The 23,605-nt window shown below is 51.2% G+C and overlaps 10 protein-coding genes across 10 annotated transcripts; 6 read left to right on the top strand and 4 right to left on the bottom strand.

Moving 5' to 3' along the window:
• Window positions 1-796: 796 nt before the first annotated feature.
• On the top strand, window positions 797-2,891 carry GLOTRDRAFT_74490 (FAD/NAD P-binding domain-containing protein). Its single transcript, XM_007866471.1, has 10 exons — window positions 797-894; window positions 954-1,079; window positions 1,141-1,261; window positions 1,310-1,392; window positions 1,449-1,699; window positions 1,754-1,817; window positions 1,880-1,930; window positions 1,985-2,127; window positions 2,191-2,317; window positions 2,390-2,891. The coding sequence occupies exons 1-10, from the start codon at window positions 868-870 to the stop codon at window positions 2,813-2,815; spliced, it is 1,419 nt and encodes a 472-aa protein (XP_007864662.1). The 5' UTR covers window positions 797-867; the 3' UTR covers window positions 2,816-2,891.
• Window positions 2,892-2,907: 16 nt separating this feature from the next.
• Window positions 2,908-7,672, bottom strand: GLOTRDRAFT_59063 (MED14-domain-containing protein). The gene is made up of 20 exons (XM_007866470.1): window positions 7,356-7,672; window positions 7,168-7,300; window positions 7,028-7,119; window positions 6,897-6,975; window positions 6,718-6,850; window positions 6,523-6,663; window positions 6,283-6,471; window positions 6,192-6,235; window positions 6,051-6,139; window positions 5,694-5,985; window positions 5,498-5,639; window positions 5,243-5,445; window positions 5,103-5,181; window positions 4,728-5,049; window positions 4,626-4,679; window positions 4,330-4,579; window positions 4,065-4,272; window positions 3,923-4,008; window positions 3,535-3,866; window positions 2,908-3,489 (listed from the first exon to the last, which is right to left on the bottom strand). The coding sequence occupies exons 1-20, from the start codon at window positions 7,574-7,576 to the stop codon at window positions 3,093-3,095; spliced, it is 3,486 nt and encodes a 1,161-aa protein (XP_007864661.1). The 5' UTR covers window positions 7,577-7,672; the 3' UTR covers window positions 2,908-3,092.
• Window positions 7,673-7,796: 124 nt separating this feature from the next.
• GLOTRDRAFT_38883 (ARM repeat-containing protein) lies at window positions 7,797-9,977 on the top strand (the record flags this gene model as incomplete). The annotated part of the gene is made up of 9 exons (XM_007865782.1): window positions 7,797-7,937; window positions 7,992-8,261; window positions 8,310-8,463; window positions 8,516-8,588; window positions 8,636-8,987; window positions 9,042-9,326; window positions 9,385-9,459; window positions 9,514-9,815; window positions 9,863-9,977. The coding sequence occupies 9 exons, from the start codon at window positions 7,797-7,799 to the stop codon at window positions 9,975-9,977; spliced, it is 1,767 nt and encodes a 588-aa protein (XP_007863973.1).
• Window positions 9,978-11,390: 1,413 nt separating this feature from the next.
• Window positions 11,391-11,857, bottom strand: GLOTRDRAFT_127944 (uncharacterized protein; the record flags this gene model as incomplete). The annotated part of the gene is made up of 3 exons (XM_007866469.1): window positions 11,391-11,524; window positions 11,573-11,629; window positions 11,680-11,857. The coding sequence occupies 3 exons, from the start codon at window positions 11,855-11,857 to the stop codon at window positions 11,391-11,393; spliced, it is 369 nt and encodes a 122-aa protein (XP_007864660.1).
• A 545-nt stretch (window positions 11,858-12,402) lies between these two features.
• On the top strand, window positions 12,403-13,128 carry GLOTRDRAFT_127943 (uncharacterized protein; the record flags this gene model as incomplete). Its single annotated transcript, XM_007866468.1, has 4 exons — window positions 12,403-12,527; window positions 12,576-12,867; window positions 12,920-12,932; window positions 12,992-13,128. The coding sequence occupies 4 exons, from the start codon at window positions 12,403-12,405 to the stop codon at window positions 13,126-13,128; spliced, it is 567 nt and encodes a 188-aa protein (XP_007864659.1).
• Window positions 13,129-13,936: 808 nt separating this feature from the next.
• On the top strand, window positions 13,937-15,099 carry GLOTRDRAFT_127942 (oxidoreductase; the record flags this gene model as incomplete). Its single annotated transcript, XM_007866467.1, has 6 exons — window positions 13,937-14,053; window positions 14,106-14,411; window positions 14,467-14,479; window positions 14,539-14,703; window positions 14,763-14,814; window positions 14,868-15,099. The coding sequence occupies 6 exons, from the start codon at window positions 13,937-13,939 to the stop codon at window positions 15,097-15,099; spliced, it is 885 nt and encodes a 294-aa protein (XP_007864658.1).
• Window positions 15,100-15,427: 328 nt separating this feature from the next.
• Window positions 15,428-16,576, top strand: GLOTRDRAFT_127941 (oxidoreductase; the record flags this gene model as incomplete). The annotated part of the gene is made up of 6 exons (XM_007866466.1): window positions 15,428-15,544; window positions 15,592-15,897; window positions 15,953-15,965; window positions 16,020-16,184; window positions 16,238-16,289; window positions 16,345-16,576. 6 exons carry the CDS (start codon window positions 15,428-15,430, stop codon window positions 16,574-16,576), a joined length of 885 nt encoding a protein of 294 aa, XP_007864657.1.
• Window positions 16,577-16,699: 123 nt separating this feature from the next.
• On the top strand, window positions 16,700-17,710 carry GLOTRDRAFT_38464 (uncharacterized protein; the record flags this gene model as incomplete). Its single annotated transcript, XM_007865754.1, has 5 exons — window positions 16,700-16,838; window positions 16,909-17,016; window positions 17,094-17,189; window positions 17,255-17,480; window positions 17,536-17,710. The coding sequence occupies 5 exons, from the start codon at window positions 16,700-16,702 to the stop codon at window positions 17,708-17,710; spliced, it is 744 nt and encodes a 247-aa protein (XP_007863945.1).
• A 69-nt stretch (window positions 17,711-17,779) lies between these two features.
• On the bottom strand, window positions 17,780-18,278 carry GLOTRDRAFT_105066 (uncharacterized protein; the record flags this gene model as incomplete). The annotated part of the gene is made up of 3 exons (XM_007866465.1): window positions 17,780-17,939; window positions 17,997-18,136; window positions 18,231-18,278. 3 exons carry the CDS (start codon window positions 18,276-18,278, stop codon window positions 17,780-17,782), a joined length of 348 nt encoding a protein of 115 aa, XP_007864656.1.
• Window positions 18,279-18,607: 329 nt separating this feature from the next.
• On the bottom strand, window positions 18,608-19,909 carry GLOTRDRAFT_127938 (ubiquitin; the record flags this gene model as incomplete). The annotated part of the gene is made up of 4 exons (XM_007866464.1): window positions 18,608-18,861; window positions 18,916-19,143; window positions 19,194-19,649; window positions 19,702-19,909. 4 exons carry the CDS (start codon window positions 19,907-19,909, stop codon window positions 18,608-18,610), a joined length of 1,146 nt encoding a protein of 381 aa, XP_007864655.1.
• Window positions 19,910-23,605: the final 3,696 nt, after the last annotated feature.

Below are 23,605 nucleotides of genomic sequence, written 5' to 3'. Positions count from 1 at the left end.
CTTGTCCCCATAGATCCTTGTAGTGTTAGGTTGCATCTACATGGTTGCTGTTGCAGAAAATACCTGGGCTCTTGCAGTCTTAGAGTTGCCTGCCCGCCTGCATGAACGCCACCAATCACAGAGCGATCTGGATCTCGCCGTTGTACCTATCTCAAAACTCTATCGGCATCACTGGATCTGCCCTCCAGGCTGATGGTTCTGATTCCTCGAACAGCGCCACATTTGATCGTGCGTCCTTAAAGCTTGTGGGCTGCGAGACCACTGGCAAGTACCATGATGTCTGTATCCAAGGAAGTATCCGTCTTACATTATAGATGCAGTACAGGTTGTTTTGTGATATTCCGATTGCAAAGAGGCAAGGAAAAACGTGGCGAACGTCAAAGGCGTCCAGATTGACGTTCCAGCCGCGTCGTGATTGCAATCGGAAAGGCATCATCGCGATTGTGGCTAATGGAAGAATCTGTTGTGGGACATGGTAATCTCACTACACAGTCTCACCTGGTCTCTGTCGGACTTGCGAGACCACCTCGACACTCGCATAAGTCTTGGACTTGGAGCGTGCCCCGATAACCCCTGACAACTGGCTCGCATACGCAACGTGGTCCACGGGACGCTATTTGTGGCCGCTGATACGGACGATCGGGTGTCCATAATAGTATTTCCTCCTGCGTTTTGTCTTCCCTTTTCTGCTTCCTCTCGATCGTGATTGCCTTGTATGGGCAGGCCCGCTGTGGATGGCAATACGGATCGGTCTCACCCTCAAAGCACCTGCTATAGCCCACTTGCCGCGGACCGCGTCGTCCCCCACATTACCCGCTTGTTTGTCTTTGTTCTTGCATTCGTCCTCCTCGCAGCTGTCGACCAGCCATGTTCATTTCGAAAGACAAGGGCAAGGTCAACCCTCTTTACCCCTATTGTATTGGTATATAGTTAAGTATAATTGTCTTTTGCAGGCACCGCTATCTTTGGAGTTCATCGTCGTCGGGGGCGGCGTCGCGGGTCTCGCTGCTGCCGTAGGCCTGCGACGCGCAGGCCACAAAGTCATCGTCTTGGAAGAAGAAGAAGAAGGCACGCAGGACGTGGGTTACAATGACTGCAATGCCTATATCATGCGGCTGACCATTTATGAATTACTTGTAGCGTATCAGCGGTGGCTCGCGATCTCCCCCAAACATGACGAAAGTTCTGCAACGCAACTGGGATTTGGGGCCTGAATATGCCAAGATCGCTACCCACTCAGAGAATGTGGCTGTTTTAAATTGTGCGCATCCATCCTCAGTATATCTTCTTCGGGCTCTCACTACATCAGATCATACTGGAGATCTTTATGGGACCCACCACTGGGACGAAGAACTGATGCAGCAAACCGGAGGGAACTACACCACTGTGCACGTGAGCCCGCCCGCCTATTCTAGCCCTCACATCCATATCAATCCCCCATTTCTTAGCATGCGGATCTATGCAGACTCCTTGCCAAGAGTGCTGCCTCGCAGGGGGCGCAAATAAGGAAGAAAGCCAAAGTCGTCTCGGTAGACGGCGGAAGCCTCAAGAAAGGCGATCGACCATCCGTATCGCTGGCCTCGGGAGAGAAACTCAGCGCTGATGTCATTGTCGGTGCTGATGGCGCAGATAGCACCGTGCGGCGCTCTTTGCTCGGGGACACCCCGCTCGGAGAGCCTACTGGGCTGTTATCATGGAAGTAAGCACACAAATTCGTCTCTGCATCTACCCTCGCTTAACGCCTCCCATATAGTACCACAGCACCATGGAGTGAAGTAGAGAGTGATCCTGAGCTTGAGTATTTCAGGAGGAAAGACGTGCGTCGCTTCCCACTCTTTCACTTTCAAGAACCGACCGGGTCTTTACTCACTCTCCGCAGACAGTTTATACGCACTACGGAGTTGCCTACGCATCTCTCTTCTACTACGTGGTACGTACACCCACGGAGCGGAATATGTCATCCAACATCTGATGTATCCATAAGGAAGGACCCGGGGGTGAACGGAGTCTCGCCTTGCACTTCTGGACGCCAGACGACGGCACGCTAAAGGACCCAGGTAGAGGCTCCTGGCGAGACCCTTTCCCGTCCTCTGTTTTGGTGAAAGCATTGGGGGAAGCTGACCCAAGGTGAGTCCGGGGTCGGACCTTCCATGACGAAGACAATAAACGCTAGAATCGTGCGATTTTCAGGCTAATAAAGCTGGCCAGGGCAGCGAAACCTGCTGTGTGCCTACGCTCCTTCATCCCGCCCCCCATTGACTGGGTATGCCCGGACGCAGCTGCCGTCCTAATCAGCGAAGCAGCCCACCCACTCCCCGTACGTCTCGCGTATCTTCTCCACATCACATCGTACTTCCCTCCCATCTGACCTTTCCCTTCTCTCTCCCAGGCGGCTTCCGTCCAACAGCATGGCATGGCCATTGGCGACGCCGCCTGCCTCTCCGAGCTATTCCGGCACATGACCGCGTACGATCAACTCCCGCAATTCCTCGAGGCGTTCGAGGACGTCCGCCGCCCGCGCGTCGCCGACATCTGCGAGAACGAAGTCGGCAACATCCGTTTCATGACCTGCCCGCCCGGCCCCATGCAAGAAGCAAGGGACGCTGTCATGAAGGCGGCGACGGACAATGGCAAGGGCGTGCTCGAGGGCGAAGAGATGTATGACGCGATATTGAAGGTATTTGCGTACGACCCGGTGGACGCCGCGGCGGATTGGTGGGTGCAGTGGGGGATGCTGAATGAGAGGGCAAAGGGGAGGGTCGCGGAGAATATGGTGCCGCTGGATATCGCGGTGGAGCAGACGACGGGGGCATAAGGCCCAAATCAACGCTGTATGCATGTCGAAATGTTGTGTCCTTGCTTAAATATAAACCAACCGGATTCTCAAGACCTTAAACTGAAAATACCCGGCGACTTCGGTCTGACCATTCATAATCAACATCGAGCGAATAGATGGATGTCTATTATACAAAAGGGCGACAGGAACATACACAGCACAGTTTAGACTAGCGTGACAGCAAAGCGACGAATAAAAGATGATAAATACGTGCAAACATCAACAGTCCCTTGCATGAAGGCATTCAGAAATGGCATCAACTCGTCCTCCCGCCTACGAGCTTTCGTAATACCTTCTTATGGAGAGTCATAATTGCCGACCGTGCGAGAGGGATATCGCATATGATCCCCACATCGACGGCAGTAATGTGGGCATTAACCTTGGTCGCAGAACCGACCTCTTTTACAGTCTCTTGCACGAGGTCCTGGAAAGTAGGAATGGGCTGCAAGACCATAAGCTCATGTACAGCGTCGTTCCTTTGGATCGGTTTTCCAGTCAGGGACGACACCCCTACTGTTTGGCGCTTACTGGGCGACCCCGGATCAGGGCCAGGAAGGGAGAGATTTCCCGATGTATCTCGGCTGTACAATGAATGAGAGGCGTCAAGTATCGCAATCTGTTGTCCTTCGAATAATCGGAAATCCAATGCATGCCTTAATATAGAACTATATCAATCACGACGCACCACGCACAGCGACGTGGATACTTGCCTGAAGTCACCGTAAAGGAGTCGATACCATCCTACGGCCTTGGGGAACGTGTCCAGAAACTGACTCTGGTCTGCAGCTTCCTTCTGAATTTCGGCCAACTGGACAACAATAGGCAGGGTATGCCTTAGCAACGAAACCAGCGTATGAAGCGACTCCGCAAGACGTCCGCGACGAAGCAGACCACGTAGAAAGGGTTCTGAATCTTCGTGCGGATTGAAGCGATCCTCCAAAGTCGAATAACTTGCCCTTGAGAATCGGAGTTCATACGTGCCACCGGTTGGCGACAGCTGATCAGTGCATGTGATAGAAACGGTATAGTCCTTAATAAAGATCACATAAGACTGTATTCCCAGAGGGTGTCTGGACAGCGACTCACAGCAGCGTACGCAAACTCTACAGTTTGTAGATCGAACGATAACATCCGAATGTCCGGCCACTTCTTTTCTTTAGACATTTGACCGACTGAGGGTAGACGGGCCTCAATATGTGGTGCGTGCGAGGCAGTTTGTGAAGCTTACCTTCTCTAGCTATTACAACCATCTTCGAAACACGGGCCCACTCCTCAAGGAATTCGTCAACGCATTTGTCGACGTCTTCAGACAGGAATGAAACAACGGCTTCTTCCGTATCGTAAATGATTCGCTTGGACGGTCGTATGACGGCACTGGTCCCTGCTCTTTTACCCATAGGCTGCTGAACGTATTTCAGCTTCACGCAAGTGACGACCTATCCAACAGACTGCTATCAGCTAATGAGGAGGGCAATGTTCACGATTCGGCCCACCTGAGCCTTCTTATCAGACCACCAATTGAGAGGGATGACGCGGATATTAGGCATAGCGGCTTCTGCAGCCGGTGCTCCGGACAAAATATCTGACGACTGAACACAGAGTCCAGGGACGGAACGAGCCAAAGACGACTGTATGTGCAGTAGTTCGGGTGTCACGCGGGAAGCTTCCGAGGGGTTGACATGGATGTAAGGAATGCCTCGGAGTTTGAGCTGTTGTTCGACCTTCATATACGCCACCCGCGCACTGCAAAACCATCAATTGTTATCCCAAATTCCGAAAGCTGACGTACCAGCAGTACGAGTATAACTCTCGCAGCACCTGGGTCTCTAAATTGAGGCTATTACTTGAGGACACTTAGCAATATCCCGCATCACGCTTACGAAAAACGTACACTGTCCGACCCATATCTGCACGGGGTGCATCTATCGCGGGTTGAGACTCGTCCGCACTCTTGACCTTGTGCTTCTGTCCACGCGAGGAATTCAGATGATCGTCCACAGTAACAAGTAAATCGTCGCCATGTATTCTTTTTACGTCCAGCCAGCCAATATCCTCCATGATCATTGTCTGATACACGTCGGTCTGAATCCTGACTGAGATGAGAGCATATCGGAGCTCATCGTCCATGATAACAAGCACGAGATAATGGTTCGGAAACTTCGCCAGCTGGACATATAGCAAGCCACGAATAGCCGGGCCGAGCTTGCCGAGTTCTTTAAGAAGCAGTTGGTCTACGTGACCCCAAAAGTTCATGCGAATGACATACCTTCAGCCTTGAATGGACGTTGACGGTAAGTCTGTAGCCCGAGGTAATTCGCTTTCTGTTCCGCGAGATCCGTGATAGTCTGCGACATCGGGAAAGATGTGTGAAGAACTTCAGAAACATTGAGAGCAAATCGTACTTACCAGAATGCGTAAGAACGGTACGGCATCCGTTATGCCCTGGGGAGCATCATTGAGTCTCTGCGTAATGTGAGCAAAACGTGGTCCACGCCCTGCTGCAGCGAGATCGCCAGTGTCCCTCAGAGTAATTCTGCCAGTCCTAAGGTCTAAGCTAACAAGCACTATCTCATCGGCACATAGATGAATACGAAGAGCGAGATTGCCATCTGGCGATCGGTGAGTTAAGACGTTCAATGGATGATAAAGCGCAGTAATTACCACTCTCGACTAACGATACTTCTCCGGGGTGAGCAAACACGGGTTTGCGTTGCAGTTGTATTTGGAATGCCCTGAGAATAGCTTTTGCATGTTTATACAATACCTTTCGTAGTAGCGCCTCAAAGTCCAAATTGTCCGAGTCCTGGACCAAGTCAGTTTGTTTCGCAGCATGCCATCCATCTACTGCAACACGTACAACACCCAACTCCCCGTCTGTAAAGGCGAGGTCCTCCAGAGCGACAGGTACCCCCAAAGCATTCTTCACAGGCTCCCACTTGGCCTCGAACCGCAAGGTCTCAACTTCGTCCGAGGGTCTGGCCGTGTTCAGCTTTGCCCGTTGTTGCAGTTCTGCGAGTATTCGATCTTTTGCGGATCGAGCAGGTCCACCGCCTACTTTGGGTATTGCTCTTACACGAGCAATAGATACAGTTAGCGTCCCTCCCAACGGGGGTATCTTCATTCGACTGTTGGGCAATGGGGCTTTGCGACTGCGTGATGAAGTGCGTTAAATCAGATTTTAACCTTCCAAACGATGTGTAGTTGGGAAACGAACATCCAATATGAGACAGAGAAGGTCTTCCGGTCTCTGCTCATCCCCAGCTGCAGGTATTCTGCCCATCCGAGATTGCACATTCGTTGTGCCTAGTGCAATACGATGAGGTCCAGCTATTTATCAGATCAGAATGCTACCCACCTGGTATGCCATGATCTCCAGCTGATACGACAAAGACATCATCTCTACTAGATGTGAACCGATGCAAATTCACAGTTCGATCTGAACTTACGTAGGAAATTATAGACACGAACTAATGGGGCATCCATAGTCCCTTCCGGTAGCTGAGGTCTCGGAGGAAGCTCTACGGGCGGCACCTGCCCCTCAGGTGGAGGAGTGATAGGCACATACATGGCTAACTGGGCATCGACACCTTCGGTAATATGTCGTTTCATTACCCCAGTAGGCACACGCGGGAACTCTGATCCAGAACAATGAAAACCATCATTCGTCTCTAAGACTATCGTCGTACCTTGCATGCCTGTCTCATCGCCGCCAACGTTAAATAGAAATTCGACGTCCACGAAGAACCACCCGTCGTCTTTCTGAGCACCTCGGAGACAGAGAGAAGTCTCAAACAGCCTGGGGGCAGCGAAACGGACTCGCCCCCGTTCTAGAAGAGGCTTGAGTTTACATACATATCGACGACATAACCAATTGATACTACCGATTGTATATTTTGACATCTCTATGGGGATGATTTCTGTCATACGGAGACGGTAACGTATTCGATCCTCGACGTCTGCCACGATCTTGTTGACTTCATCGTCTGAAAGAGGTGGTGGTTGCACGATTAGTTTCTGGGAGAGGTCAATAAGCGAACTTGCTCGAGAACAGCGCTCTCACCTTGATGACGGAAGGTAATCGGCGGTAGGAACCAGTAGTGAGGACGTCAAGGGAGGTAAGGAGATCGTGGTTCCGAAGCCTGACACCCGAATCAATACTTTGGGCGCGAGTCTCATGACTGTTTACTGTACCTAGCCGGATCTAGGTTGTCTCTGGCTCTCGCGAGTGAATCAATTGCGTCAAGGAATTGTTGATTTTGATTCATAAGAAAAGCGGTGATGTTCTTACGGGAACGTTAGGTGAATTACTGGGTCACACAATATTCGCTTACCATGGCCTTCTGCACTGTATCCGCATCTCGAGACCATTTCACGACAGCATATAACTTCACCACCTGCTTCTTTGTCTTGACTACCCAGTCTGCTATCGTACGTGCCCGAGCTTCCTTCGACATGTTGGGCAGACTTTTACGCGCGTGAAGCTCTGTAATCTGCCCCAGATACAGCCTAAGACACGTACGTTTCGGCCATTTCTAGTAGCTCCGCATAGATAGCCTGGGTGACTCGCGAAAGGAGATCGCCCAAAGGCACCTGCCCATCGTACACAACGGGAAGCTCTCGTTCAAGTTCTTCCAGACTTGTTTCGTGGAATTCATTAGAAGTAGAAGGTCCGGATACGTCGACAGTGCCGGAGGATGCTTTGTGGCCGTTAACGCCGTTCACGCCGTTGGTCGTCGCCATTGCTGCGAGCGTTCGGCTTCAAGCAGTCGCTCAGCCCCAGAGCAAAGACATAGACAGCTTTCGCGAACAAAGGAGCGTAAGACGAGTGTGGCCGTGTTAAAGACGACAAGGTTCAAATGCACAAGGGCTTGTGGCCACGCTCCTGGGACCACGTTAAGCGCCCGTCACCGTACAAGCCGACGGCTAAACATCGAAATCTCTTGACCTTTGACTACCATCTATGGATTATTTACGGACACTGGGCTCTGCTGCCGTCTCGTCTCTGGTTCAGAAATCTGGCTTAAATCTTCCTTTCACATTAGCGGGCAAGGTCGACGATGGTAGCAACGAGATATGGTCATTATATGACGGAACCAAGAGGGTAGGCGTGGTCGTGCTATGTTACCAGGATTGAAACGTAAAACGAAACCCGCAGGACGATGGCAGCCCCGTATCTGTTTTTGAATTCGACGCGAACTCGTCGTCGAAGAGGAACCTCATACCCCTAGCTAAGAACGCCCTACGAAAGCTACGAGCTACTCGCCATCCCGACGTACTGAAGTTCATGGATGCAGTGGAAACTGATACCACAGTTCATATTATGACCGAGCGTATACGACCCCTGAAAGCTGCATTGCAAACGTGGTCGTCCAAAAGTCAGCGGGAACGGGAAGAGTGGCTTCTATGGGGCTTACACAGAATCACGGTGTGCCGGTATACGGTATGTAGTGAACACCATTAACCCGCTAATTAGGTTGCATTGGCCTTCGTGAACGGCCCCTGTGCGTCTACTCACGGCAATGTTCGTGTCCAATCTATCTTCATATCACCATCCGGGGAGTGGAAATTGGGTGGGTTCGAGGCTTTGAGCAATCACAAAGACGACATGAACGGATACTACGTATGTAGTACATCTATGTTAGTATCATACAGTAAATTGAAGATGTTATCTAAAGATAGGCTCATCCTTGCCTGAATCCATGAAGTATGCGTCCCCCGAGGTCAAGAAAGGCGGATGGATGGTCCTGAAGGAGTAAGCGCGCTCAATTTACGCCTCTTCCTCCGCTCATCCATCTCCAGCCATGATCCAGGAGTACTGGATAGCTACGCTCTCGGTATCCTGCTGAACTCCCTCTTCAACCCATCCTTCCCCCTTCCGCCGACCACCGACCCTCCTCATCCTCCTCCGCCTGCTTCCTCACAAGGCGCCGTCCCCTCAGCTTTATTTCCCTCATACAAGCGTCTTCTTAATCCGAATCCCAGGGGTCGATTGACTTCTAAGGGATTCTTAGATTTAGGAATGGCTGAGACGGCTGGTGAAGGCTCCGGCTTCTTTGCGAATAACAACCTCGTAAAGATTTGTGCAGGGCTCGACAACTTCAATTTATCGAGTGATACGGAAAAATCAACATTCCTACGGCGAGTGAATATGGTTATATTTGACATGCACGTACGAGATTGACGACTCTCTAGTACACTCAAAGAGTCTGCCTCTTCGTTTCCCCCGGAATTCGCCACCGGTCGTGTTCTACCTTCATTAATATCTGCCTTAGAGTTTGGTGGGGCGTCAGCAGCTACCATCTTACCGTTGGTCCTACAGATGGGGAAGAATGTTGCACCAGCAGATTATTCTACTCAAATTATCACACCGCTGGTCAAACTATTCGCCAGTCCTGATCGTGGTACGCGTATGGCTTTGATCGATCACATGAATGAATACGCAGACAAGTTGGACAAGAAGACAGTCACAGATAAAATATGGCCTAACCTGGTCGGTATATTTTTGTTATGTGAGAGATGCTGGCGCCTGATTCCGCCTTCTCATCCAGCAAACTGGGTTTACAGACACTGTCGCCGTAATCCGTGAAGCCACCGTACGATCAATCATACTCCTTGCGCCAAATGTAATATACATACATCTTCGCCCCCTTTGACAACCTTACTGATGTATTTCACAGTTTAGCGATCGAATTATGAACAACGATCTCCTTCGCCACCTCGCCAAAATGCAATCCGACCCCGAGCCATCCATACGGACCAACACGTGCATTCTCCTTGGTCGACTAGGTCCAAATCTGGGTTATAACACGAAACGCAAGGTTCTAGTACCTGCATTTTCGCGAGCTTTGAAGGACCCCTTTGTCCACGCTCGTGTGGCCGGGTTAATGGCTTTCATGGCCACTATTGATTGTTATGAAGAAGAAGAGCTGGCAACCAAAGTATTACCCAGCGTCAGCCCCTCGATCGTGGATAAGGAGAAGTGAGTATTTCGCCCATTCGCGTCTACCCTTTTGACAAGGGATTCAGGTTGGTGCGCGATCAGGCTTTTAAAGCCGTCGAACTCTTTCTGAAGAAGCTAGAATCATATGTTGCCACATTGGTATGCTGCCTTCCTTTGCTGGCGCAAGACGTTAACATATAGCGCCTCCGAAGCCTGAGACGGCGATCGTCGAAAGCGGAACCCCTCCGTTAGGGTTCACTCCTCCAGCTTCAGCACAAAATAATCTAGTGAACTCGGCTACAGGAGCGGCAGGGGCGCTTGCGGGCTGGGCGATATCGTCCATAGGAAAGAAGGTATCTGATCCTGTTCTTCGCCTCCTTCAACTTTCTCATATTCATGCCAAATCAGCTTGTTAGCGCGGATATGCAAACAGTTATCAGCAGTAGTCCTAGTCTAGGAATCGACCGCCCTATATCTGCTCCTCCTCCTATCGGTACCAATGCACCTGGCGGCAGTGCATCACGTCTGGCTGCTCACTCAGCCATCTCGACCCCAGATGTTCTAGGAGCGCCGCGCCCGACATCACTTGCTGTTGGCGGCGGCGCATCGAAGGTCAAGGGAATGCAACTCGGCGCTCACAAGACGCCCGCTACTGCTTCGGCCGCAAAGTTCCCAACTGAGCTGGAAGAGGAGATGAACGCCCTCACCATCGAGGCGAATAATCCGTGGGGTAATGATGATTTGATGGATGTGAACGCTGATGAGGATGATTGGAGTGAGTTCATGTTATATCGGCTGGTTGATTTACTGACCCATATACCACGCTAAGGCGCTTTCGAGACTGCCCCGGCGGCGATAGTGGAGCCCAAACCAGTCTTTGCAGTGACGGCGCACGGTCCACGCATTGGGGCGTCTAGCGCACATAACCAGGGTAAGCCTCAATCTCGTGTGGAGTTTATCGTATAACGTTCATTGTCATCAGACTCTTCGTGGGACGACGTGGGCTTCGCAAGTCAGACTTTGGAGAACTCGCCATCAGTCCCGCGTACACATACAAATCTGGGAGGTGCGATGCGGAAGGTGTCTGTTCCAAGGATGAAGAGCCCTGTCCCTGTCACATCGAGTCCACTGTCTTCTCGACTTTCTTCACCCGCACCGGCAGACCAGAGAGCAGCATCACCCGCGCCAGCTAGCCCTGCTCCTAGCACCGTCGGCATGTCGAAAGAGGACAAGGCAGCGGAGTTGGCCAGACGCAAAGAGGAGAGGAAGCAGGTATGATTGTGTTTCACCGGGAAGAGCAGCCGGCACTTACGCAAATTCATTCCCAAAGCGCATTGCACAGTTAAAGGAGCAGAAGAAGAATGCTGCTACCAGTGTCAAATAAAATAGGGAGCGCAGATGCGCACGAGGTATAGCCTCACTTGATACATACATACGTTGGATGGTGGTACACTGCTGGGATGTCATCGGCGAGGTATGCTAGTATGCAAGAGGTTATGCTGACTCTAGTGCAACTAGTACTCCTACGGCTGCCTTGCACATATAGCCCTCTGAAATGGGACCAAACTTGACTGAGAGTGGAGTGCAAGTCGCCAAAGGCCGAGACATCGCACTTCATTGTCCATCTTTGTGGTCGCTAGACGTAGCTTGCAGGTCTTCCACAGGTATGCGGACTAACTGCACGCCTTGTGCGGTCGAATGTGATTCGTCCTCTTCTCCACTGCGCCTCTGTTCTCTTGTCGATACTGCTGGCGTTCTGTCATCGACTTGTCTGCAGCAAAGGTCGTGATACGCACAGAAAAGATCAAGGATATCAAACATATCTCCCCATTGCGATAGGACTTGCCCGTGCACTGTATCATATCAAAACCATCGGTCCCTATTTTATACCGCCCGAGCTCACCTAATCCAGCGTCCGCCATGATCTCCCCATCCAGACAGAGCTCCGCTATCCGTTCTGCAACGAGACCCGAAGCGCGCTCCAAAGCTGCTACGGCCTCCAGCTCCCTCTTCTTCTCTCGCAACTTGGCATTGCCTGAAGACGACTGGGCTGATCTACTCGGAAGTGCTGAGGGCCGCATATTGAGCTCAAACTACCCTATGTATACGGTCTGGATATGCTAGCTGCCTGCCAGTGGGGATGCAGTGAGCGCGTTATTTGGTCTTGTTGACGCGCCTTGAGACCGTGCCGTGACAGTAGTGGCGGTCTGATTCAGCTGTCTGTACATTGAGGTCAATCGCAACTTGGCATCGCGTACATACAACGGCGTGAACGAGGGGAGGGACAGAGTACGCCCTCGAAAGCGTCTTATCTGAATTTTTAGCGGGCATTTACATAGGTATAATAGCCGCGAGTCATCTTATCCATGAGGTGGCTGCTGATTCAAAGAAATTTCGGAACCAAAGGTCGTATTATCAAGGGGGCGCATGAACGGCACTCCTCTACGCAATGCTCGGCAGGTAGGCTCTGTTGCTTGTTATCGCATGGGTAATCGAATGCCGAACGATGACGAGTACTTACTCCTTGGTACGGCCCAGAGTGTGTCAGCAACGCGAAATATACATACATATCGGATGGGTGCATATCAATGACCCTAGCATAGTTGTCTCAGTGACGATATACGACATGGATCCCCATCCCGAACAACTCGCCATCGCGGAGCACCATGATGTGTATCCTGGGATTGACCTTAACAGCCGACTGAAGGATGCCGCAAAGGGCAAGATTGTCTACACTACCTGCGTATGGGTGTTTCTCATCCTGCAACAACCGAAGTCTGATCTGCTTTGATATATCAGGCAAGCAGAGGAAATGGAGAAGCGACGGTCTATGCCTACTTATGCACAAGCTGGCACCAGTGGTCTATTTGTCACTGCGAGGTCGAAGGAGACCCTTGCATCGGTTGCCGAGAAAGCTCAAAAGCTCGCCCCCACGGTAGCGATTAAACTTTACGCTGTCGATGTGACGGATGCTAAGGCAGCGGGCGAAAGCGTCAAGCAGTGCGCCGAGAGTCGTAATCGCGAACGCTGGCTACGTCGAAAGCGGGTCAAGATAGGGGATGCTGATCCGGAGGAGTGGTGGATGAGTATGGTGAGGCATGTACAGCATTTGCGTCGTCGAGATTACTGAGGCATGAACGCAGATTGTCAACATCCGTGAGCATCTTGCAGGGTAAAATAGACTGCACAAACTGACCCCTCCGTGCAATTCCCAGGAGGGACCTTCAACGTTATCCATCATACCATCAAACACCTCGTCGCGGCCACAGGACACGCGATTCTGGTCTCGTCCATCGGGGCCCAGATCGACTGCCAGGAGCAAGCTCATCCCAGACTGCGAAGCACGCCTTGAACCGTCTGGCTGAGTTCGTCCAATTAAGCAGACCAGCCATTTTTTTTGCGTGCGCCGCAAATGGCGCCTCCTTGACCACATATCCTTCCAGAGTATGGCTCGGAGGGAGTCAAGATCTCTTAAATACATCCAGGCGGTATACTGTGCGTGTTGCACTCCTTTCCGTTCGGAGTTGTGTCTCACATTAAATGGATCTTCAACGCAGCACCGAGATGGCACCCAAGAACCCAACGATCATACCGTATCTCACGGATAAGATGGAGATTGCGAGCCATACAATGGTCAGGCTAACGAGCGGCTCGGATGGACTTGCTCAAAGGCAGATACGTCGGTTGCGACTGGGACCTGGATGAGCTCGCGACGAGAAGGAAAGAGGATCGAGGAGGGCGACCTGCTGAAGAACAGGCCCGACGTCGGCAGTTTGGCGTATCCACTGTGAGTCGGGGCGTGACAATCGCATCGAGACCTTGCACGAGCGGACTGTTCTCGCAGATAATGAATCCTCCGGAAGCCGCAAGTGGAGAAGGAGAAAATCAGGGAGCTGACTAGAAGACCATGGGCTGGGGAGGATGTACATAGTATCGCGTACCCACTGTGAGCCTACAGCCTTCTCGGACATATAAATATGCCCAGGGTAAAGAGTCCAACCATACGGCAGCTATAGGGGCTTCCTTCTGCACCTTCGCAGCTTATCAATAATGGACCGATGACGAATATGATCACAAGGAACGCGCTGACAACCGGGGCAGTATAAATAAAGGATGTGTAACATATCCAAGCATACCAACCCAGGTGCAGACGATACAATATGGCCCCTCATCCTGAGCAGCCCAGCGTCACAGTGCACCATGATGTATATCCAGGAATAGACCTTGACAGCCGCCTGAAGGACGCGGCCAAGGGCAAAGTTGTCTATATCACCGGGGTAGGCCCCTACCTACCGCAATCGAGCACTTGATCTTGACATGCTTTGACAGGCAAGCCGAGGTATAGGAGAGGCGACCGTCCTTGCATATGCCAAGGCCGGTGCGAGCGGACTCTTCATTACGGCCAGGTCAGCAGACGCCCTGACATCGGTGGCTGAGTCCGCAAGTAAGCTCGCGCCCTCCGCCCTGGTCGAGCCATATGCTGTGGATGTGACAGATGAGAAGGCAGTGGGTGAGAGCGTGAAGAAGTGTTTAGAGAAGTTCGGGAGAATCGACATCGTTATCGCAAATGCCGGCTACCTGGAGAAGTGGGTGAAGATAGGGGATATCGATCCAGACGAATGGTGGAAGAGCATGGTAAGACCTCAGTTACACGTTGGCTTTTGATGGGGGCTCTAACCAATAAATGTAGACTGTCAGCATCCGTAAGTACTCGGCAGAGACAGAATGAGCTATACAACCTAACGTTTCTATGTATAGATAGGCGGTACTTTCAACGTCATTCACCATACGATCAAACACCTGGTTGCGACCAAAGGATATGCAATCCTGCTCTCGTCTGTGGGAGCTCAGAATCGACGTCCGGGGGCAAGTGGATACCAGACTGCCAAGCACGCATTGAACCGCTTTGCAGAGTTCATTGACGTTGGTGGGTTGTTATAGGTTCATGGGGACATAATCATAGGTTCTAATCGTCGGACATCGTAGAGTATGGCTCAGAGGGTGTCAAGGTATTTGCGATACATCCAGGGGGCATCCTGTACGTCCGGGAACAGCCTATCATTTTGGCTCGTAGCTGACCTGAGGTTGAAGCACTGTTCTGGCAGCGAACGAGCCATCGTTGATACCACTGCTCAACGATAAAGTGGAGATCGCTAGCAATACAATGGTGCGGCTGACAAGCGGCTCAGAGGACTGGCTAAGTGGCAGATATGTCAGTTGTAACTGGGACCTAGACGAGCTGGCAAAGAGGAGACAGGAGATAGAGGAGGGCGACCTCCTAAAGAATAGGCTCGACGTTGGGGGTCTAGCAAATCCACTATAGGCCGAAGTTATATGTGACTCACAGCACTGCCGGCTGGCAAACAAAAGCAGAGCAGGGCAAGCAGTTAGACAACCAGAGGATTTCCTCCATATTAATTTCTTTGTACCAGTCCCTGCCTTGAGCTTTTCGTGATAGCTGCAGCGGCGCTCAAGTAGCAATGATTGCTCGGATCCGGCAACCAATCCAAACAGAACGGCATCGCGGTACGCAATCATCGGCACCAGTCATCGTCAATGAGTCAGTAACCAGACGGCAGACCAGTAGCTGGTGTCTTGACATGACCGTTCATTGCGCATATACCTTGTCTGTCTCGAGCTACGAGAACAACATGGCACCACATCCAGAGCGAGTCACCGTCACAGAACATCACGATGTGTACCCAGGGATTGACCTGAAGACTCGCCTCAAGGACGCTGCGAAGGGCAAGATCATCTACATCACGGGAGTGCGTAGTCCCGGTATCCAAAACCCCACTGATGACTTCGGGGAAAGGCAAGCAGAGGTATCGGAGAGGCGACCGTGCACGCGTTCGCAGAAGCAGGCGCAAGCGGACTGTTCGTCACTGCCAGATCCGCAGACGCCCTGACAGCGGTGGCCGAGTCAGCACGCAGGATCGCACCGTCCATAGTGGTCGAGGCTTGCACTGTGGATGCTACGGATGAGCAAGCGGTCAGCCAGAGCGTCAGGAAGTGTATCGAGAAGTTTGGGAGGATCGACGTCGTTATCGCAAATGCCGGTTATTTGGAAAAGCGGGCGAGAACAGGGGAGATAGATCCTAGAGAGTGGTGGAAGACCATGGTAAGCTTTCGATGCACGAGCTTACAGTTGTGACTGTGCTGGAAGTATGTCATAGGATATCAGCCTCCGTGAGCATATCGCGAGTAATACAATGAGCTGTCCAATTACGGGGATTCCTACAGGCGGCACCTTCAACGTGATCCATCATAGCATCAACCACCTGGTCGCGACCAAAGGCTACGCTATCATGCTATCGTCCGTGGCAGCCCAACATCGAAGCCGCGGAGCGAGTGCATACCAAACATCCAAGCATGCAATAAATCGGCTTGCAGAGTTCGTTGACGTCGGTGAGTGCCTTCAACCGTTCGTCTATCTCCTTGCTGACTACTAGTCGCCACAGAATATGGTTCGCAGGGCGTCAAGGTGTTCGCTGTGCATCCCGGCAACATCGCGTACGTTCTGTAACGATATCGGCTCCAGGTGTATATGTTACTCACCTCGTAACAGTACGGCCCTAGCATCGAACGAACCAGCCATAGCAGCTTATCTCATCGACAAGATAGAGATTGCGAGCCATACGATGGTCAGGCTGACAAGTGGGTCGGAGAACTGGCTTAGCGGTAGATACATCAGTTGCAATTGGGACCTGGACGAGCTCGCGAAGAGGAGGAAGGAGATAGAGGGCGGCGACCTCCTGAAGAACAGGTTGGATATCGGGAGTCTAGCTGGTCCTCTGTAGCTGGAGATCACATCCATACTTCGTTGCCCATCGAAATAAAAGCCAGAGTTTCCAGATCATTCAGAGGAGTTATACCGACACGTCGCGTCCACTGGATGCGACGCTCGTCAGACCGAGACAACTATGATCCGCCTAGTCATCTTCGACGCATTCGGCACGATCCTGGCGCCCCGGCTGCCAGTATACGTCCAATACTCGCAGACCTTCGCCCCGTATCTGGGCGTCCTAGACCCAGATGCATTGAAGAGCGCATTCAGAGTTGGTGGGTACAGCACTCTCTGGCGAGCCCGGCAGCTCGAGAACGGGCAGCTGATGGCTCTTCTGTGTCGCAGCCTTGAAGCAGTTACAAGTGGAGAAACCAGTGTACGAGAATGGCGCGGAGGGATGGTGGGGAGAAGTCATCAAGCGGACGGCTGTCGGGGCAGGAGCAGACCCGCAAAGTCAGTCTCAGAGTCACGGGCTTCATCAACGCTAACTGCTATTGAACAAATGTTCTACTGATTGTGTACGGCTACAGCCGTGGACAAGTCCCTTCCTGAGATTGTCCCAAAGCTCATGAAACGATTTAGCTCGAGGGAAGGTTACAAGGCATTCGATGATTCACTCCCAACTCGTAGGTTTACCTATTCGAATGAAACTTGAAGTCTCATTCGCAGCTGGGACGCGATATCCACTTAGTGGAGAAGTTGCGCGCGATGGGCGTCAAGTCTGCGCTCGTCAGCAATGCAGACTCGCGGATGCGCCTGGTTCTGGACGACCTATCCCTCTCGCCCCACCTCACCGAGATCCTCATCAGCGAGGAAGAGGGCATAGAAAAACCCGCCAAGGAGATATTCGCCAGGGCATGTCAGCGTGTCGGTGTAGGACTGGACGAAGCAGTCCATGTCGGCGACGAACTTGACGGGTGGGTGCCTCGGTAGCTGGTTGTAGTGCAATGGATTGAGTGACTGCGCGTACAGAGATTACTACGGAGCGAGCAAAGCCGGCCTGCAGGCCCTCCTGGTACGCCGTCCGGGCCCAGAGGGAGATGACGAGCGAAAAGAAGAGGGGGAGAACCTGTGCGGTGTCACCGTTGTCCACAGCTTGCTAGAAGTGGCAGACTGGGTGCAACAGAAGAACAGCGGTAAAAAGTAGGAGTCACGGAAGAATTAGATAGGAACTATACTTTTACATAGCATATATACCGCCCCTCAATCGCATGCCCTAACGCCTGTGGATCGTCTTCTCGGGCGGCTCGACGATGTCCTCCACCTTATCCCCAATCTTTAGCGTCGTCCACCGTATCACGCGCGGGTCTTTGCGCATTATCGAGTTGAACTCTCGTAGCACCCGCGGTGATGTGTCAAAGTACATCATCCAGTAGCTAGCGGAACCGAGACTCGTCAACTTAGCTGGCAGGGAATTATGGAGGAAGACGTACTCTCCAGCAGTGTGATACTGCGTATGTCTCCGCATCCGCTGAGGCAACGCCCTCGTACCCCATGAATCAATTTTCCGCACTACACCGCCGTTGTCCATAATGTGAAGAGCAGCTTGCCGAACCAAGCTTTTGATGTTGGCCTGAGGTCAACCGACATACACGCATCGACAGAGACCAAAGTCCTTTCGATTAGTTGGCTGTGCTCGTGATCATTAGGGAATTAGCAGGACGAACATATTCAGGATAATGCGCGGATATGCATAGCATTCGATAGAACGGCATCTTGCTCCTGTAAGTCCGCAACGCTCTACAGGATTGGAGATAAAGGAAAACGCCTCGAGACTTGAAGCGTCCGTCCTTGGCTTGCTGCAGATCGGCAAACACGTGACTACAAGACACTAAAAATAACCTAACCGCTGTACTCAATGGCATTGTCATCTTCTGAAGCCAACCTGAAGGCGAACTTGCCCTACAAGTTGTACGAAGTGAGCGCGATGCTCAGCACAAATCATAATTGCTCGTATTAAGTCGTGTACATCATCGAAAAGGACAGGCAAGACATAGGAATGTGATGAAATACAACTCATAAGGAGTACTCGACCCGACACCAATCAGAAGCCTCCACGCAGACGCAGGACGAGGTGAAGGGTGCTCTCCTTCTGAATGTTGTAGTCAGAAAGAGTGCGACCATCCTCGAGCTGCTTGCCAGCGAAGATCAAACGCTGCTGGTCCGGAGGAATGCCTTCCTTGTCCTGGATCTTCGCCTTGACGTTGTCGATGGTGTCCGACGACTCGACCTCCAAGGTAATGGTCTTACCAGTGAGGGTCTTGACGAAAATCTGCATACCACCACGGAGACGGAGGACTATAGTCATGCACGTCAATGAGGGCTGCAGAGCTCAACGGTGAAGGGACATACCGAGGTGCAGGGTACTCTCCTTCTGGATGTTGTAGTCAGACAAGGTGCGACCATCCTCCAGCTGCTTGCCGGCAAAGATCAGACGCTGCTGGTCGGGCGGGATACCCTCCTTGTCTTGGATCTTGGCCTTGACGTTGTCGATCGTGTCAGAAGACTCAACCTCGAGGGTGATAGTCTTCCCAGTCAACGTCTTGACAAAGATCTGCATGCCACCACGGAGACGCAAGACTAAGGGAATCGTCAGACATTGATAGATCAAGACGTTAAATATCGCATACCAAGGTGGAGAGTGCTCTCCTTCTGGATATTGTAGTCGGAGAGGGTACGGCCGTCCTCGAGCTGCTTACCAGCGAAGATGAGGCGTTGCTGGTCGGGAGGGATACCCTCCTTGTCCTGAATCTTCGCCTTCACATTGTCGATCGTGTCGGAAGACTCAACCTCGAGGGTGATCGTCTTGCCAGTCAAGGTCTTGACAAAGATCTGCATACCGCCACGCAGACGCAGCACGAGATGGAGGGTGCTCTCCTTCTGGATGTTGTAGTCCGAAAGAGTGCGGCCGTCCTCGAGTTGCTTGCCAGCAAAGATGAGGCGCTGCTGGTCGGGAGGGATACCCTCCTTGTCCTGGATCTTCGCTTTGACGTTGTCAATGGTGTCGGAGGACTCGACCTCAAGGGTGATGGTCTTCCCCGTGAGGGTCTTCACGAAGATTTGCATACCGCCACGCAGACGGAGCACTGCGCGAACCTTAATAACGAGTTGCTGTACAATGCAGCGGATGGCACTTACCCAAGTGAAGAGTACTCTCCTTCTGGATGTTGTAGTCAGAGAGAGTACGACCGTCCTCCAACTGCTTGCCAGCGAAGATCAAGCGCTGCTGGTCCGGAGGAATGCCCTCCTTGTCCTGGATCTTGGCCTTGACATTGTCGATAGTGTCAGAGGACTCGACCTCGAGGGTGATGGTCTTGCCGGTGAGAGTCTTCACGAAGATCTGCATGCTATTCACGATGTTCGAGTCAACGCCGACGCTCGCAGCGTGCGTTTGAAGCAACTTACATTGAGGTTGTATAGAGCGATGAATGCGATAAGCAGGGGAGATGATGGTGGTTGAGGAGAAGACAGCGTGGGGCGAGGCGGGGTCTTATCAAGCACGCGATGCGTCACAGATCACGTCACATCGTCACTCTTCGGATACCCTTCCGGTGACCGGTCAGCACCAGGATCCCCGATACTACACATGGAGGTCGGATACCGGTTCGAGTAAAAATTGCCCCAAATGGGCTGTAGGTTGGATACTATTCCAGTAAACATGAGTATCCGACCTGGGCACCGGAAAGGGCTGGAAAGACTCTTCGAGTAAAATCAACCAAAATGGGGTAATCCGATGGTGAGTGGCTGTGCTGGGAAAGCATTTGCGGATTTGAGTAGGTCAGAAACCGAATTCGAGTCAAAATTGGGTGCAAGAAGGCCGGAAGTTGGATACTTTTCGAGTTAAAACAACCCAAATAGGGCAAACCGGTTTTGAGTAAAAGTTGTAAAAGTGGCCCAAAATGGGTGGTTTGGTATCTGACCTCCATGTGTGGCTGGGGTACGATAGAAATTTCATGGGCCATATCCAGGGAGGTGCTGGCAAGTGTTTGCAGGAAGATATCATATCTGGTTCTTGGTATAGCAACATCTTTGTGTTTGTAGAACCTCTGTAGTCAGTACAGTTAACTTGTATCACACACACACCAATAACATCAGCAAATTGTCCCGCGGCTGGTAGTGGCTGGCGCATATTCCAGTTATTTTAGCACATCTACAATCACATTACCAGCCGAATACCAGACTTGTATTTATGATAAGTGAAGCGCCTGCTGAGATACAGTTACCCGAGGATTATCTTATCCTTCTACCCTTAGCAACGAAGCAATCACCGGCGCCTGACTGATGCGCGGACGCTTTGGTTGAAAATATTTGAATACCCCTTGAAGTCAAAACGTCAAATCACACTAGTCAGAATTTGTGACATTTTTTTGTTTTAAAAAAGCAACAAAATGACTTCTTGTGCAAAGATTTGATTGGGGAAAGTCAGAAATTGTTAAGAACAAATGCACGTGATCTACTCGTGACTACCACGTCATCCGTGGTTCAGCCGTCCTCGGGCTCACATTCCGTTTGCTCCCGGTCCCTTGGTACTGTATTGTATATCATACTATGTAATAATGCAACTATGCCATTCACATACCTATCTGTCTTCGCAAACATTCCATGTTGTATAATAGGTAGCATGAGGGGGATGATGACTTACGCGTGAGAGACGAAGCTGTGCAAGTGCAAGCAACGAGAGCGGAGGAGCATGACAGGTCAAGGAGATGGACCTGGAGAGGGTGAGGAGAGGGCGAAAGATGGCGGTGGTTGGAAAACAAGAGAGGGCGAAGAGAAATTTTCGTTGAAGTCCGACTTGAATCGTGGGAGCGAGCGGCACACCGGCAACACCACATATGACGCGAGGCAATCACGAGACCTGGCGGCAAGCTCTCGTGCCGATAAGTTAGAGTCAGAATTTGAGAGGGGGAACCGATAGTGCAAATATTTGACCAGGAGTGTTGAAATATTCTTCAAAACCACCAAGGTGAAATATTTTTACATGACTACTGAAAATTTGTCAACAGCAGAGTTGCAGAATTCCCTGCTTGACCCGTTTGCAGCTTTCTGTCAGAATTCCGGCTGGCTGTGTAAGTTCAACATGTCGGACTTTGAACTTGACTTAAAAGCGTGCCGCAGTTCGACTTCATTGCCAATCCCCTCTCTCCCTTGTATCATGACTAAGTCCTCTCTACAGCTCTCACATGGCTAAGTCCTAACAGCGGCGCCTACGCCGCCTCCTGTACTTCTCCGCGGGTAAGTTCTTCTTGTGAACCTGTTGCCTCTCATCAAACTCCCCCTGAGTACCTTCCTACAGCGCGTCTACGGTTGGGTTGATGCGACCTAGATGAGGCCCCCATCGTGTCTCGACATGTCTCTGTTGCAAGTAAGCCATTTCTCTGCCTTACTATGTGCACATATTAATAGAGGTTCTTAGATTGCCGGAGGAGTCTGGGTCTTGCTCACTAGGTGTGTCCCTCACATCAGTGACTGAGCATTCTGATTTGTTTTGCAGGTTTGGTTATGGTACTGCTGCTGGATTCTATGCATACAGGGTGACTAGTGCATTAGGTATGTCCCTAACATCTCACCTGTTGATATACCCTGATGTAGTTTGTTGTAGTGATTCTATTGATCAGGGCAGGGGTTGATTCCCAGTGGAAATCGACAATATTTTCGTATTTTTAGATACTTTAAATATATTTGCATATGTTTACCTGTATATTTTGGAGGCCACAGACTGCTGAATGACACTTGCATGACACTCCCTCAACCTACTCTACCTGCATCAGGTGTGCGTCTTACGGGGATGCGATGCTGTCGAGTCACTCGAGTGTGCCGCCTGCGTGAGCGCGTCGGCCGCGTCGGATTGAATTGCGGACGCTACCATGTTCAAGTTGTTGGTGTATATCTAGCTGCAGTGATTGCGGTATGACATCACTTGCTGCTCTCACGCGATTCATAAAGTCGTCGCGTCACAGTAAAACGTTTGCACGCACTCTCCTCTTAACCACAAGGTATCCCCTTTGCACTCTGAATTATTAACCAATATGACTTGTCTGTCTTAGGCGGTATTCTCAAGGCAGGGGGCATGTTGCGGAATGCACAAGAATGTGGAGATATATAGTGAGCATTTGTTAGTTGCATCACAAAATTTTAATATTCTGACTTTAATATCAATGCAGGAGGCGATCATGAGGACAGGTTGAATAGGTATGTCCCCATATGGAACGGGAGACAGGTCGCGCAGGCAAACTGGAATATGTGCAGGTGGGGGGGGGGGCGGGGGTGTGTAGAGATGGTGGAAGTGGGCATCAGATACGAGAGGTGCGAAGCGGGCGGGATGTGCGATTGCCAGGGGACCGGCAGAACAGACGGGCGAGGTGGGGGTCAGAAGGACACAACAGAAACGGTAGAAAATTACAAAATTACAGTAATATGTGTAAATACAATGGGATGGGCATGCGAGGGGGCAATATATGAGAACACATGTGAATATCTGCAAAAGTATAAGAATATCCTACCGCTGATATGCACAGACACACAACAATCACCAAGGACCAAAAGGAATAAACCTAAACCCCGTGATATGGGTGAAGGCGGTCCGAGACAACTGAAGGGTATTTAATAGTTCGAGGGGGAAAGGAGGAGTAAGACGCCGTATGTTATGATTTTCCCATGCTTATCTCATTCCATTTCCATTCCGAGCATTGCTATTGGACAGTACCTTTCTCCGAGTAGACCTTCCCATGGACGCTATCTTCTTCTCACACGTTATCTTCCTTGACTCACCTTCTACCAATGGGCGCCCTTGTATTTCTCATTTCTCTGAGTTACGTTCTCGCAGGATGGCCTACGCGTCCTTTCTTATTGTTCTCTTCTTTGGGTATTAACCCCTATACCAGTTACTATATATACTGTAGGAAAACCCATGTATTCCTTAGTTCAACCTCCTGTTGAATACAGCGATTACCTGGACTCTTGACTTGACCGTTGGCATTGGCCCGGCCAGACCTACCTTTCAGTACGCTTACTGAGGTAGTAACGACATAACTGTTGGCAC

The sequence above is a fragment of the Gloeophyllum trabeum genome, assembly GCF_000344685.1.
Source record: "Gloeophyllum trabeum ATCC 11539 unplaced genomic scaffold GLOTRscaffold_00004, whole genome shotgun sequence".
Lineage (NCBI taxonomy): Eukaryota > Fungi > Basidiomycota > Agaricomycetes > Gloeophyllales > Gloeophyllaceae > Gloeophyllum > Gloeophyllum trabeum.
Note: the sequence above shows the minus strand (reverse complement) of the source record. Positions and strands in the feature narration are given on the sequence as shown.